Here is a 15607-nt window from a genome sequence, read left to right on the forward strand (position 1 = left end):
ATGCAACGTGTAGTACTAGATAATAACCAGAGGTGAAATGTAAAGTAGAACCTAATTTGGCCAAAGTGAGACATATAGAAGATCGCAGAGTGTGAGGTCAGATTGACCGAAATCGAGATATGAATGGAGCATCGGAGTACCGATTATTACACCCTGGTTGACTAAATGAACATAGGGGATAAGATGTGGTCCTATTTGTCACCTATAATCACCACAATATAAATCAAAAGTAAGCTCACCATAGAAATGGATCATTCCAATCCGATGGCCAAAAATGTAGTCGCACCTTCAAAGTTGATGCTGTAAGAATACGGTCCGTCGGTAGACCCAGATATTCCTAATAGTAAGATATAATAGTATAACTTTATGAGTAGCGGTTCAGCCATGAGTCATAAAGGATCTTAATGCTGACCATAAACTTATTTCGATCTGAGGGCTATACTGCAGCCTTAGTCATGTGAGTCACAAAAAGGTTTAATAATAAAAAATGCTATTTTTCATTATTGCTCATGTAGAGCATCGTACGAAATAATCAAAAGATTATGTTACCTGGACAATATAGATGTAACGTTCCAGAAGATGTTTTCTGGTCATATTTCCACAAATGGGCCCCAACAGTACGTGAAGTGAAAAAACGAGAGTCTGTTCTGGCCCCCCTGTATTTGGAACACATTTGAAGCACATATATATATGCCATGTTATATCAGGCTCTTAGAAGCTCATCGAAACTAAAAATCCCTCAATCAGAGAATTTAACTCAGAAATAAATATGCAATAGTCCTGGTAATATGGGTCTCAGTATAAAGTTCTCAAAATAAGGTTCGCTTATCACTATTATCCTCCTCCCATTAGTGTGGCTAAGAACAATTCCGTCATTATTATCCTCCTCCCTCTGTTACAATAAACAATAATTTCTCCCAAAAATGATCAAAATAATACACAATTTACTCTTGATCATCAGATTATGATACCTTCGAGAGTCAGTGTAGCGAGGGGGACAGTGGAAAGTGCTGGTTGTCGGGTAACATCCAAACCAGTAGCCAAAGTTAGATCTTGAAAAGCGGGACCTTAAAACAAATATAGGTTCAGTTTTCACAATTATGCAAAAAACGTCCCCGAGATAAACGATCGTACTCGGTCCATGTCGTATGGCATACCTGTGATAGGGTATCCGCGGTCTCCTGCTCCTCCCCGTGGAATCCTGGAAGCAGTGTTCGCCGGTCCCCCGCCATTTTTAAAAGAAGAGAGCTGATCCTGGACTAGGTCACGTGGTTTCCCTCGGCGGTGCAGCCGAATCGGGACCGGTCCTATGGTGTCCCATATTTCTTTTCAAAGCGCCCTCTTATTAGGTAGTGAAAACCTGGCATAACCTACTCATATCATTGTAGGAGGGGGTAAAAGATAAGCGCTAATCATGTATGACATATCCAAAATTCAATATGTGGGAGGGTAGGGGGGTCTCGGGAGCCCCCAGCTCACGCGGCCATCTTGGATGTGCGCGACTGGGATGAGATATTAATTAGTTTTTTCAATAGGAAAGAATAGTTTTAATACCTATAGTAAGTAAAACTTCAATCAGCAATCTATCCCATGAAATCAGAAAATTACACAGTTGGGTGTCAGTACAAAAATGAATGCCCAAAGATACAAGAGTATGGGTTAGGGACAAGTTAATGTAAATATTATTAGATAGTATATTTTCAATGTCCTTCCAGAAAGTATGAGTATTCTTACAGTAGAATAACAGATGATTCAAGTCAAACAGAGGATGATTGAGGTGCCAACACACAGCCGAAGGGAGAACTCCCTGTTTGGGTAAACGGGCAGGGAGTCCAGTATGACCTATAGACCGTCCAAAATGTGCTTTGTGATAAGAAGAGAAAAACTTTATTTCATATCAAGAGCTCCATCTATTATGCCATTTAAATGGAGGGATGGGTTCAATATTATATTTAGAACATGATGTCCCATGTTTGTTGAATCTTATTGAGCTCCCGGATTTATATATTAGTGGCACAATATGTTTCGTGGAGTAAAATTCTAAAGAAATATTAAACATTCAACCTTATGCAGCTTTTTAAAAATCCCTTAAAGCTACTATCATTGATAAAAAAAATGTTACAAATTCATAGGATGAAGAAGGAACATGGCAAAGAAAACAGGATTATTGGGTTGAATAATGTCTCTAACATATAGTACTCCTACTGAGGACTATTGTTTCCAGGTAGAAAGGTTAGGATCTAGTTTATTAGCTTTATTAAACCATAGATGTTCCTATGGTTGAGCTTATTTCGGCTGTGAAGCCGCCTCATTCAGTGAGCTTTGACTGCACATTACAGAAAGATAGCAGGGCAGGGTCTTACAGGAAGGGCAAGGGGAATACAGGCAACAAACTCGGATACTAAGATCCCATAGGGCAGACATGCCCTGAGATTAAAGGAGAAGGCACAGGGATGAGAATGGACCAAAATTCTGGTTTTACAGAATGACCTCAAATATCTTCAAAGGGATTGATATATAGTGAAAAATGCATACAAATGGAACCATGTGACAGAGGACAGAGGAATCCCTAATTTATAAAATATTGACAAAAAACTGTTTTCGCAATATGAATGACATATACATTCGGAAGGAATGCACAGGCTTTGCAAGAAATTAAGAAGTGATGACAGGTCACACACCAGTCTAAGGGCAGCAGCTTGATTTATTCCATGATTTCACAAATGAGTCACTGTCGCTATATAACACCCACTTTTAAGAGCAGTCTCAGCTGAAGCTATAGTAAGGCTTGCAAAGATGTATTTGAGCTGGAAGCAGGCAACATTTAAAAGTGCTCTTTTTTGCACTTCATGACCGCGGCAAAAAAGCAGGATCCGATAATAATGAGAATGTCCCATCATAAAATTCCAGTTTTTGCAAAATTAATTTATAATACCTTTAACTGAATTACAAACTTCATCTAATCTGCATGGGACAGAATATACACTAATACAAATCAGTTTTTTACACGAATAAAAGCAAGTGGCCTTTTGAGATGATTCTCTGAGTTGGTAAGTCTGACTGTAGATCATAATTTTAATTGCCAATGTCATTGAAATACTTGAGCCTTGCTCCTTGAAGCTGATCTGGATGAGACTGAACATGAGACTTCTGTGTAAGAAGAGCTGATGGGGCTTGCATTAGTCTTTTGATGCCATACATGGCCGCATGGAGGACGCTCTCCTTGTTGGTGGAGGGAGGGTTCTGAGATGCTGGGAAGTAGGAAATAGCTTTTGTTAAGACTGCATTGTATGGCAGTTTTGGGAATATGAATGTGGCAGAAATGTCTCCACTTTCCTCCACAAGAATAGTTGAGGTCAAGCAGATGTTGGTCCTGATTTGGATCTTGTTGGACAGGTTACTACAGCACACCATCCCATCCGCTGAAATATAAATCCCATTGTATACTATGGGATTTACATTTCAGCTGTCAGGATAGCTGTCACTGTCACATATCCGCCGAGATCTAAATCAGGCCCTTTGTGTCTTTTTCAAAATATGCGTTTTGAAAGTAAAGACATTGAAATCAATGCTTGAACCCATAACATTGGTGTAGTGAGACTGGGTTGTGGGGCAAACCATTGGAGAGCCAGCCTTTCAGTTGTTCTTGATTGGTGGCATTTGAGATGAGCAAACACTTTATCCTCAGAGAGTGGAGCAAGGGGTACATTGTACTAGTAGGTTGGATTCTGGTGATGCAACCCTTCCTCATTGAATGTGACTTGCAGCAGAGCCTTTACTGCAGAATTGTATGTCATTGACATTTTCTTTGTAGATGAGAACTACAACAGGCTTGCAGTAGAGACTGAATAATCCCAGTGACAGTGTGGATGCTAGGGAAAGGGGCACAGTTTATAGTAAGGAACTCAAATCTACAAGAGTTTATATCTGTTGCCACCGTTCTCATTGACCGGAAGAATGTAGCCACCAATTACAAGGTTACTGTCTCAGTGTTGTCCTCTGCAGCCTGGAAAATTGTTGTTGATTCTTAGAACTGGGGGTCTCTAGTTGGCAGAGGTAGGTACCTTTGACCAAATAGGGACCCTTGCTTCTAATCAGAGTAAGGGGCTACACTGATAAAATAACCCCTGCTCACCCCCTTGGTAGCTTGACACAAGTAGACAGGCTTATCTCAGAGGCTGTGTGTAAAGCATTTGTGAAGACATACAGTAATACAGTGAAAACACTACAAATGGACACCACACCAGTTTAGAAACATAAGTAATCTTTGCTAGACTTAACACAAGAGCAAACAACAATAATGCATAATACTGTAAAAAATAGACTTTAAAATTGTAGAACATAGCTTAGTTTAATATAAATGGTAAATATGACACTTTACTCTCAAAGTACCTTAGATGCGTCACGCAAACAAACAAAAGGGTCGCAAGGAAGTTGATGCACCGTTCCTTACACTCAGGGGAGTTGATGCGTCGGTTCCTTAATACTATGCAGAGGAGTTGAGGCTTGCTTCCTTACTTACAGTGTGGGGAGCTGATGTGTCGTTTCTTACTGCAGCCCGGTGACAATACAACAAGATGGCACCTCGATGCGATGTGACGATCCGGTGGGCTGTGGTAAAATGGAGTCTTGATGCGATGCAACAACATTGTATGTGGTGGGTGCATGCATGCCTGGCGGCTGTGCGGTGAACGAGGTAACTTCTAAGCCACGGCAGGTCCTGCAACACGCTTCTCCGGTGATGCAGCGGCGACTTCTGCGGCGGCCGCACGCCTCTTCAGTGATGCAATGGCAACTGCTGCAGCTGCGACACACTTCTCCTTGTTGTGTCGCGCTTTCATCTCCCAGTGACACGCAGTCTTCTCAGAGGGCCTAAACAACAGTAGGCACCTCTCTGCAGGCAGAATTCCCAGCAATCAAATTCAGGGGAGCTGGTGGTGAAGCCTTGTATATCTGAGACTTCAGGCAGGAGGCAAGCACAATTCAAGCCCTTGGAGATTCTTCTTCAAGATAGCAAAAGTACACACAACGTTCCTTTTCTCCTTTCCTTGGCAATAAAGTAACCACTGAAGACCAACCCAAACAGCACAGCACAGGGGCAGTCGCCTCCTTCAGCTTCCTTGGTTCTTCTTCTTGGCAAAAGGTCGTCTTGATTCCCAGAAGTGATGTAAAGTTCTGGGGTCTGGGTCCCCCTTTTTATACACACAAATCATTTGTCTCTGAAGGCCGAGAGTGTCTATACCTAGTCCAAACCAGTTCTGTGTGCATCCTGCCAGTGCACAACTTCTTCCTTTGTCAGTGTGGGCCAGGGTCATCAGACGCACCACAGGAGGTGGAGCCAGCATTGTGGAAGGCAGGCACATCCCTATTCAGGAGCTACTCCTCCCACCACTCCCAATGCAGCTAGGTCTATTAAGCCTAGTTCTGACTCACCCTGTCTCTTTGAGCCACCACAGCCCCTGTCACTCACAAAGCAGACATGGAATACACAACTTAGCAGAGGCATACTGGATGGTTAGGCAAGAAAATACCTACTTTCTAAAAGTGGTGTTTTCAAACACACAATGTTAAAACCAACTTCACTAAAAGTTCAGGCATACTAATTTCGTTTTTCTACCATGTTCCCTGGGTCACTTAGGATTATAAGATGTTATAATCAACCTGCCCATTCTGGCCTATGGGAAAAGGTAGCCTTGCAATAGTGAAACATGAAATTGGCTGTAATTCACTATCAGGATATGCCACTAACACCAGGGCATGTCCTACCTTTTACTTACAATGCACCCTGCCCTTGGGCCTACCTTAGTGCAGGCTAACATGTAGAAAAGGGAAGGTTTAGAGACTGGTAAGTGGGTGCACTTACCAAGTCAACATGGCAGCCCCCGGCTGCACACAGGCTCTGCAATGGCAGACCTGAATTACATTTTACAAGCTGCTTCTGTGGATGGCACAACCATTGCTGCAAGCCCGCCAGCAGCATTTGATTTACAGGCCCTGGACACACTTGGTGCACTGTACTAGGGTCTGACAAGTAAATCAAATAAGCCAATCATTGAGTCACTAATCCATTACAATAATTTACTATAGGGAGGACTTGGCACTGAATAGCAATTGCAAAGCCCCCAAAGCATCTAGACCAGCAGAACACATAGAAGAAATACAGGAGGCAAATGCAGTAAATGCAAGAGAGATCTATGCCAATGGGACCAGGTCTAACATTGATCTTGCAGATGGATATTAGCCTTCATCTTCTCATGGCATTGGGTGTCAATGTGCTTATTAATATCCTAGCAAGGTGTGGTAGATAGTAAGCAGATGATCGTTCAGGGTGGTCTCCTTCAGCAGCTGCAGGATCTCTACAGGTTTTCTGAAACTATGAAACATTTTTGGGAAGAGGGATGCCTTGACTGTTAATAAGGGGTTCTAGAGCTTTACTGGCGAGGTCAGTAACTGCTGATGTAGTTATGCCTACATTCTAAAATAACACTAGTCCTTCCGTCACTCATTAAGATAAAGCATGCTACAGTATACAAAAAAAGCAATAGGCTATTGAAATGGGAAGGACAACATTTCTGCAGAATCAAATGCATCCAAAAGAGAAATTTTACCTGGATATTATACTTGATCAACTCTGATCAGGAGAGATAAATTGATGAATAACTTTACAACGTCTGCCTGCCACAGTTTTCATTGGGAATGTGTAGCTCAATTAATGTTCACTATAATCTAAATTTTTGAGTATTTTGAAGATTTTATGGACTGTGTCCAATTTCCCTTGGACGGTAAGGGTGAAAATAAATCTAGTATCCTGGCATTTGTGGTACAAGTTATGTGGCGACTTACTTCTCTAAGACCTTTAAACTAAGCTTATAAAAAGTGTAACAAGTAAATATTAACCACGAAAAGAAAATCTTGGAAATCTATATTCATCACAAAAATAACGATTTTCATTAAGTTAGGGGACTTTTACTATATATATTTGGGCAGAAGGGAAGGAAAATCCTGAATATTTCCCTTGAAATTATGTGATACCTTCCTCCCTTTGGATCTAAGATTTACAGTTTTGCACTTGCCTAACTCATTTGGTTTATGTTGCTATGCTTAAACATTTCCAAAATAAATATCTATTCTAAATCGTTAAGACTCCTATTTTCCTGTATGAGTTTTCAACCTGCATCATTTTTACAGCTGAGTTGTGCCTCCCTTAACAGTTTTATCTTTCTTTTCACTTTATGAATTTCTAGCCCAAATTACACCAACAGGCATTTTGAAGACATCCCAAATTGTTTATCAAAAATTCGGACCACTCAGTATCCTATTAAACTAAAGATATTCAGCAAATTGTCCTTTACACAGTAGAATTGTCTTACGTATTTAGGAATCTATCAAACTTTTAAAGGCAATTGAAGGATTCCTGAAGATGTTAAATGATAAAACCTACTCATATCATCCTCAATTTGCAGAATACCCTTCTTCAAATCATGTTAAAACGTTTGTCATCCCATCTGTGTCCAGTAGAGAGAAGCACACATGTACTGAGATATTGATAGTCTGATTAAAGTTGAGAGGGCAATGAATGATGCATGTCTAGGCAAACCCCACCTGTGGCATTGCTGATTTCTCCATGTGAACAGGGCACACAATCAAAGCAGCACATGGGCTTTCCTTCTTTCAAGGCCTTTCGGTGACCAGGAGGACAGCTGTCACTGCAGACAGAGCGCGGTGACTGTAAGACAATGGAAATGTAATGAAAAAGAGAAAAACAACATTGATAAAGTGTGAACCAGCATGAAGGACACAGGACATCCATGGTATGGTAATGTGTATTAAAGAGGAGACTAGAAGGTGCATGCAGTTGTTCCTCAATACATCTGGCACCATGAATCTCACATTCTTTCATCAACTTTCATGGATCTCAAATGTAAGTTGAAGTCATAATTATAAAGGATTGAGACAAATATATGGGTCAATTAGTGTGTCCTGTAATATTTTAGGATCATCTAAGTTAGAAACATCCTTGAAGAATCACTCGTGAGGTCTGTTCTCTCTGGTGATCCCCGTAAACCACCCAATGATCTCTGTGATACTTCTGACCCACACAAACCACCCAATGATCTCTGTGATCCGCCAAACCCCCACATACCACCCAATGATCTCTGTGATACTTCAAACCCCCACAAACCACCCATTGATCTCTGTGATACTTCTGACCCCCACAAACCACCCAATGATATCTGTGATACTTCAAACCCCCACAAACCACCCAATGATCTCTGTGATCCTTCAAACCCCCACAAACCACCCAATGATCTCTGTGATACTTTTAGACTTTCCATTGGTTTTTCAGTATCCCACCAACAAATTCCTAGAATAGATGACATGCATGACCTAGTGACATCTGCAGTGCCCCCTTTGGAGACTCAAGCACATGTTTCAGGACCTAGCTCATTTTGAGGTTTTAAAATGATGAATATATCATAATGCCAGGCCCTGTTTTTGTTATGCTGATTTCTTAAAAGTAACGAAACATGTTTAGACCAAATCGAGCAAAGGCACGTCCATGAGTAAAGTTCTACTTTATTACCACATTTATTTTTTATTTTTTTTACAAAAAAAGCCTTTTTGAGTACCAGACAGCAGAGACATCTGTTGGAGCTAACAGGAAAAATATCATTTTTCGACCCTCCCTTTATCTCCCCCCTACCTCCCCCAGATGGGGGCTACACAAAATTTGACATGCTGAACCCAAATGTGATGCGCTCTTTTTCTTGGAAAGTTTTATGCGGCTTGTCAAACAGGTCTAATACTAATAACAAGACAATATGCCTTTTTAGTCAAAATTTTGTCCTGACCAGAACTACGCACTGACTGTTCCCAGTGCGTAATGCAGGGGAAGATGTCAAACACGTGTGGAAGTGCCCTCTCCTTCATACTTCTAGTCAACAGCGGGATAGGACATGGGAATATGTGGCCTGTATTCGTTTCAGCCACTCTGACCCTTCCTCGTCCAGAAGGCATTTGATTGATACTGTGAAACCCTGCATAGTTGTTGATAAGTAGGTGAGATGAGTTGGCCTAACGGCTAGGGCAGTCAACCTCAAATCTGGGGAACTGGGTTCGAATCTCAGCAATGATGCTGAAAATCCTGTGATTCTGGGCAAATCACTTAATCTCCCCGTGCTCCAAAAAAATGTATGTGTTTCCTTATGAAATGTAACTGGTGCTATGTAAAACGGTCTGATACCCGGTTTGGGTCAAATTCACACTATATAAAACTAAAAAAAGTAGATGGCATCTTGCTTCATAAAATGTATTTGTGATTATTCTGCCCTACAAGGATACATCCGGATGCCCCATGAGGGTGAATTTGCACTATGTTAATACTCCTCTTATTCTTTGAGGTGTTGAGGTTCATCACTCATTTCCCCTCAGTCTGTTTTAATTTGCAGGATAAGGACTTTTGTAAAGCGCAGGAACAGAAACCTTGTCCTAATATAAGGAGTTCTAGAAAAGGGAAAGGGGCTATCTGATCTTGGAGTATTAGACCCTGTTAGACCTGGCACCTTGGCGTGGGTCTCCCCTCCATTTCTTGCATGTTGCCTCGTGTTTTTGCTGGTTATAGATGCTTTGGGCACTGTAACACTGCTGTCCAGTGCCACATTGCAAGAGCTCCCTATGGTAAATTAATATATTGATTAGTGATTCCATGATTGCTTGGTTTGGTTTACTTGTACAGTGCACTGAGTGTGCCCAGGGCTTGTAAACCAAATGCTGCTGGTGGGCTTGCAGCACTGGTTGTGTCACCCAAAGAAGCAACCTGTAAAAGTGTGTCTCATGTCTGCCATTGCAGAGCCTGTGTGCAGTCTGGTACAGCCATGCTGACTGGGCAAGTGCACCCACTTGCCAGTCCATAAATCTTCCCTTTTCTATAAATTAGTCGCCCCTATGGTAGGCCCCAGGGCAGGGTGCATTGTTGGTAAAAGGTATGTCCTAATAGTGAATTACAGCCATTTTCGTTTTCACTATTGCAAGGCTACCTGTTCCCCATAGGCCAGAATGGGCAGTTCTTATAATCTTAACTGGCTCAGGGAACTAGTAGAAATTCGAGTTTAGTATCCCTGAACTCAGAATGATAAAATGCATATTTTTGTGAAGTTGGTTTTAACATTCTGTGTTTGAAAATACCACTTCTAGAAAGTAGGTATTTTCTTGTCTAACCATCCAAGCTTGCCTCTGCTAGGTTGTGTATTCCTTGTCTGAAGTTTGAGTGACAGGGGCTGGGGGGTTCCAGGAGATAGGGTGAGTCAACACAGGGCTGAATAGAGAGATCTGCATGCAGATGGGAGGGAGGAGTGGACCTGGGACCTGAATAGGGCTGTGCCTTCCCTCCACAATGCTGGCCCTACCTCCTGCGGTACGTCTGGTGTCCCTGTCCTGCACTGTGAAAGGAAAGAAGGACTCATGAAAAGTGAGTGCTCCAGGACTGACCAGAACTAGTTTGGATTAGGCAAATTCCGCTCTGCCTTCAGAGAACAAAGAGAAACTGTGTATAAAAAGGGGGACCCAGACCCCAGAACTTTCGATCACTTTTGGGAAACAAGAAGAAACCTTTGCTGAGGAGAGAAAGAAGAGAGCCTGAGGAGAGACTATACCTGAGCGTGAGGGATTGGCCTGCAGTGGTTGCCTGACTGCCACAGAGAGGAGCAAGGACTTTGTGCTACTTTTATTCAACTTGTGAACCCATAACATTGGTGTAGTGAGACTAGGGCTTGAGAAAGATCTTGCCTCCTGCTGAATTCTCAGGGACAACAGACTTCAACCACCACCTCTCCAAGAGTTCTTTGGAAGTGCCTGCAGTTGTGTTGGACTATCTGAGGAACTGCGGGTCGCAAGGAGCTGGAAGCGTGACTCATGAAGAAGAAGCGTGTCGCCGCCACAGCGGCTGTCGTCGCATCGCCGGAGAAGAGGACCAACGTCACATCAGACGCCGCTGCATCAACGGAGAAGCGCGTCACCACCACTGCAGCTGTCGCATCATCGCTGAAGCACCTCACATCACTGGAGAAGAGGATTGACGTCGCACCAGAAGCCGCCGTATCACCGGGAAGCGTTTTGAAGGGCCTCTCTGGCTCAGAAGAATCATTGAGTCGCCGCACGGCCATCGGGCATGCACGCATTGTGTTGCATCCAAGAGAAGACGCCATTTTTGTTCATTGCACCGGATCTTCATCGCATCACGGCACTGCAGGTCGCATTGCCACGGAAGCGCAGTAAGAAACCGACGCATCACCTCCCCTCGCAAAGAAGAACTGACGCATCCCCTATGCATCAGTAGGGACCCGACACATCATCGTTCTTGCGTGTAAGGAACTGACGCATCACCTTCCCTGAAACACTTTCGTTGTATAGCGTTACGCATTCTAAGGTACATTGAACTCAAAGTGTTGCATTTTGCATCTTAAGAGAACTGAGTTAATTCTAAAATTTTGGAGTACAGTATTGTGGATTTTTGTCGTTTGTGGTCTTGTGTTAAGTCTATATATAAATACTTATTTTTATACTACAACTGGTGTGGTGTCCATCTGTAGTGTAGTCACTGGGTTACTGTATGTGTTCACAAAGGCTTTACAAACTGCCTCTGAGATAAGCCTGTTTGCTTGTGCCAAGCTACCAAGGGTGAGCAGGGGTTATTTTAGGAGTATACCCCCTTACCCTGACTAGACACAAGGGTCCCTATTTGTCAAAGGTACCTACCTCTGCCAACTAGAGACCGCCAAATCTAATAGACCCCATCTCAATAGCAAGGTGTGTGTATTGATCCAACCTGGTACATTTTGCTAAAAAATTAGCTGACATCTCTGAGTGAAATTCCAATAAAAAAGGGGAAATTACAGGAGAGTAAGTCCTGGGATCAAAGATTCCTTGGTAATAGCTCATTACTTATTGACCTCTATGGGTCCAGTTTGTAACCTCTGTTAATTCCGTCCCCTCAGGTTTACTCCCATCTCTGTTATCGGGGTTGCCAAGTTTGTGCTATATAAAACTGCAGAAAAGGAACCACAATGCCATGTCACTATCACCTCACGCCCTGACACTGTGCATCATGCGTGAGTCATGAACCACCAGCTGAATGGAAGGGTGGATGGATGAGTAAAAGGATGGATGGAGTGCAGTCACGGCTGATATGGCTCACGAGTGAGAGAGATGGGCAAGTGGCCACGAGGGAAGGGGGGTTGCGCAGGGAGGGGGTATTTAAATAATAATATTATTTTTTTTGTTTTACCTTTCCCGGGTCCCGCATCTTCCCAGCTCAGTCTGCCCCTGCTGTCCTGCCTCCACAGGAACAGGAAGAAGGCAGCCACTCTCCCCTCCCCTAAGCCAATCACAACACCACAATGGCAGCGTTGTGATTGCTTGGGAAGCCGATCACACATGCGTCTATTGGGAGGCCATTTTCTCCATGTAGGCTACATGGAGAAAAGGGAAAGTGTGCATGACTGTTTTGGTCAGCCCCAGAGTCATGGCTTGCAGCATTGGGCAAGCCACTCCTCCCCTGCTCTCGAGCAGATACGCCCAGCCACCCACTCCCTACCAAACCATTCTGCTTTCTTGCAGTTCAGGAAGCAGAACCATAAAATGGTATTTGTAATACCATTTTATGTTTCTGCATTCTGCACTGCGAGAAAGCAGTGGGGCGACGCTCCTCCGCCCACAGGGAGGAGCCGCCTCTCATGGAGTGAAAGAGTGGATGAATGAGTGAAATGATAGATGAGTTGTTAGATGAATGGATGGATGGATGAGTAAAAGGATGGATGTAAAGATGGCAGAGTGAAAGACTGTATGAATGAGTGAAAGGAAGGTTGGATGGATTAAAGTATGAATAGATGAGTAAAAGGGTGCATGAATAGAAGGGTGGATGAGTGAAAGAGTGGACGGATGAATGATTAGAAAACGGATAGATGGATAAATGAAGGAAAGGATGCATGAGTGAAGGGTGATGTGATGGTTGAGGGGATGAATGGATGGGAGGAAGGGTGGATGGATTAGTCAAAGGATGGCTGACTGAGTGAAATGATTAATGGAAGAGGATGAGCAAACGGATGGATAGATGAGTAAAAGGATGGATGAGTGAAAGAAGCGATGTAAGGGTGGATGAGTGAAAGAATAGATAGATGGGCGAGAGGCAGGGAGGATGGAGGGAAGGAAGAAAGGATTGATGATCAGTGAACAGATTAATCGATGAAGGGCTGAGTGAATGGATGGATAGATGATGAGCAGGTGAAATGATGGGAGAAAGGGTAAATAGATGAATGAATGAAAGGATGCATGATTGAAGGGGGAAATGGATGGATGAGGGGATGGATGGATGGGTTGAAGTGTTAGTGGATTAGTGAAAGGATGGCTGACTGGGTGAAAGGATTGATGGAAGAGTGAATGGGAGGATGGATGGATGAGTAAAAGGGGGAATGGATAGATGAGAAAAAGGATGGATGGACAAGTGAAAGAATCGATGTAAGGGTGGATGAGTGAAAGAATAGATAGATGAGTGAGAGGGAGGGAGGAAGGATGTAGGGAAGGAAGAAAGGATTGATGGATCAGTGTACGGGTGAATGAATGTAAATAGCTAAGTGAATGGATGTATAGACGGAGGAGCAAGTGAAAGAATGGGTAGGTGGGAGAACGGGAAATGGATGGATGGATTAGGGAAAGGATGGAGTGAAAGTGTGGATGGATGAGTGAAATGATGGATGGATTGATTGATGGATAGATACATTTGTAAATGCATATGGATGGGCACAAGGATGGATGGACGGACAGAATGGTGAAAGACTGAATGATGAATGAAAGAATGAATAGAATACAGAATGTATAGGTGAAATGGCGGATATTAGTGGGTGGTTGGAAGGATAAAAGGATGAATCGATAGTTGTTTGGATGGAAGAGACAAGAGAACTCTTCTGGGTAGGGTCACAATGACTTGTTTCAGTTGCTTGTTGCCAGAAGAGCTTTTGTTGAAAGTGGGGAGTATTTTTATTTTCTTGCTAATCCCTTGCCTATGTGTGCCATTTTTATATTGGCCTTGTCTTTACGATTCACATCTCTACATCATACGTATGTCACTTTGAGTGACACTAGTATTTGTTAATTGTACCATGTTTTGTTTCTAGAGAGCGCCTTATAGCACCATGAGCTGTGCTTGGGATGTATATTGTCTTTGCAGTAATACGCAAGGTGCCCAAAACAACTGTGTAGTAGTGCATTTTTGTACCAGGTGGAAGTAGTGCAGCCTGCTAGCAATCTGGAACGTGCCACATCAAAAATACAGCAGACAATATCCAAATGAAAGGAATAAATCAAATGATGTATACGTTTGAAAACTCTAAAAACTTTTTTCAAACAGCCATTTCAGTAAAGAGGTGATCTCAGCCATTCTCTGATGCAGCCTCACGTGGTGGCATGGCGCTGTCTATAATATAAGCTTTGTTTTGATTTGTCAGAACTCTGCTGCCCTGTTTAGCTTCTGACGTTTCACTTAAAAAGCTTTTAGATAAAAATGGCAAGTTTACACTTATTTGAACACAACTTTATTTCGCTATTCCATTTAATCAATTTTCCACAATTCTCTGGAATCTTTGTGAGACCTGTGCCTAGCTTTTCCATTCAGTGTGACTAATGTAATCCACCTACTTCAGCTTTAAAATAGACAGATTTAGGGGCTTAATTACAACGGCATTGAGCCACTGGAGCATCACTTTTTCCGATGCTCCGGTGGCGCAATGCCCTGCTCCATATTTACAAGGCCGCACTTTGCCTGGATTAATACCGCCTTGCAATTATGGGCCTCCTCGCCGCAGTTTTCTGCGGCAAGGTTTGTGTAATTGGTGTAGTTGTGGCCATACCCATGCAATACTGGAGCAAGCGTGGCTCAATGGTTAGAGCGGCAGACCCTGATGCAGAGGGCTGGCCCGGGACCAGGGTTCAATTTCCGCCTCGGCGGCTCTTGGACTCAATCTCCCCGGACCTGATAATTCTCGCCTCGGTGCCTAGTCTAACCTTGGGTCCCACTCTGTGACTCTGGGCAATAGCTTGCTTAATCTCCACAACGGCTCCAAAAGCGCTGGGATGCCTGGTTTCACCCTGGGGGGTGCCCAGGAGTGAACACTCACAGGGAAAACCAGGAAGGGTTCCTAAGCGGTATACGGACAGCGCCGGGACACTGCCTCAGGGAAGTAGCTGTGCGCTCTATAAATACCGGTACATTTACATTTACATTTACATTTACATACCCATTGCTTTCAGAGGATTTGTAAATCTGAGGCATTGCCAGTGTTGCAACGAGGAGAAATAGTTTAATTTGTTCTCGTTTTTTGCTCTATGTGTGCTGCATTCTTCAGCAGACATAGAAGGAGCAAAATACCATGAATGATTGTTTTTGTGCAGGAAGGTGAACCCTTCCTGCACAAACAGAATCATCCCTGCAGAGCAGGCACCCAATGCAGGCACCAGGGAAAACACAGGGATGCACCGTAATCTTGTCGGTACAGCTCATCCCTGCTTTTTATAAATGACGCAGTGTGGTGCCACTAAATTGCTTGCAGCACCACAC

At 43.2% G+C, this 15607-nt stretch overlaps 1 protein-coding gene across 1 annotated transcript in view; it reads right to left on the reverse strand.

Moving 5' to 3' along the window:
• LOC144774114 (extracellular calcium-sensing receptor-like) overlaps positions 1 to 15607 on the reverse strand; it is a 101242-nt gene that overhangs the window by 25836 nt on the left and 59799 nt on the right. Inside the window, exon 5 of the mRNA XM_078659139.1 lies at positions 7603 to 7726. Coding sequence (XP_078515265.1) covers positions 7603 to 7726 — 124 coding nt within the window. The remainder of the gene's footprint in view (positions 1 to 7602; positions 7727 to 15607) is intronic.

This window comes from Lissotriton helveticus, chromosome 8 (assembly GCF_964261635.1).
Source record: "Lissotriton helveticus chromosome 8, aLisHel1.1, whole genome shotgun sequence".
NCBI lineage: Eukaryota > Metazoa > Chordata > Amphibia > Caudata > Salamandridae > Lissotriton > Lissotriton helveticus.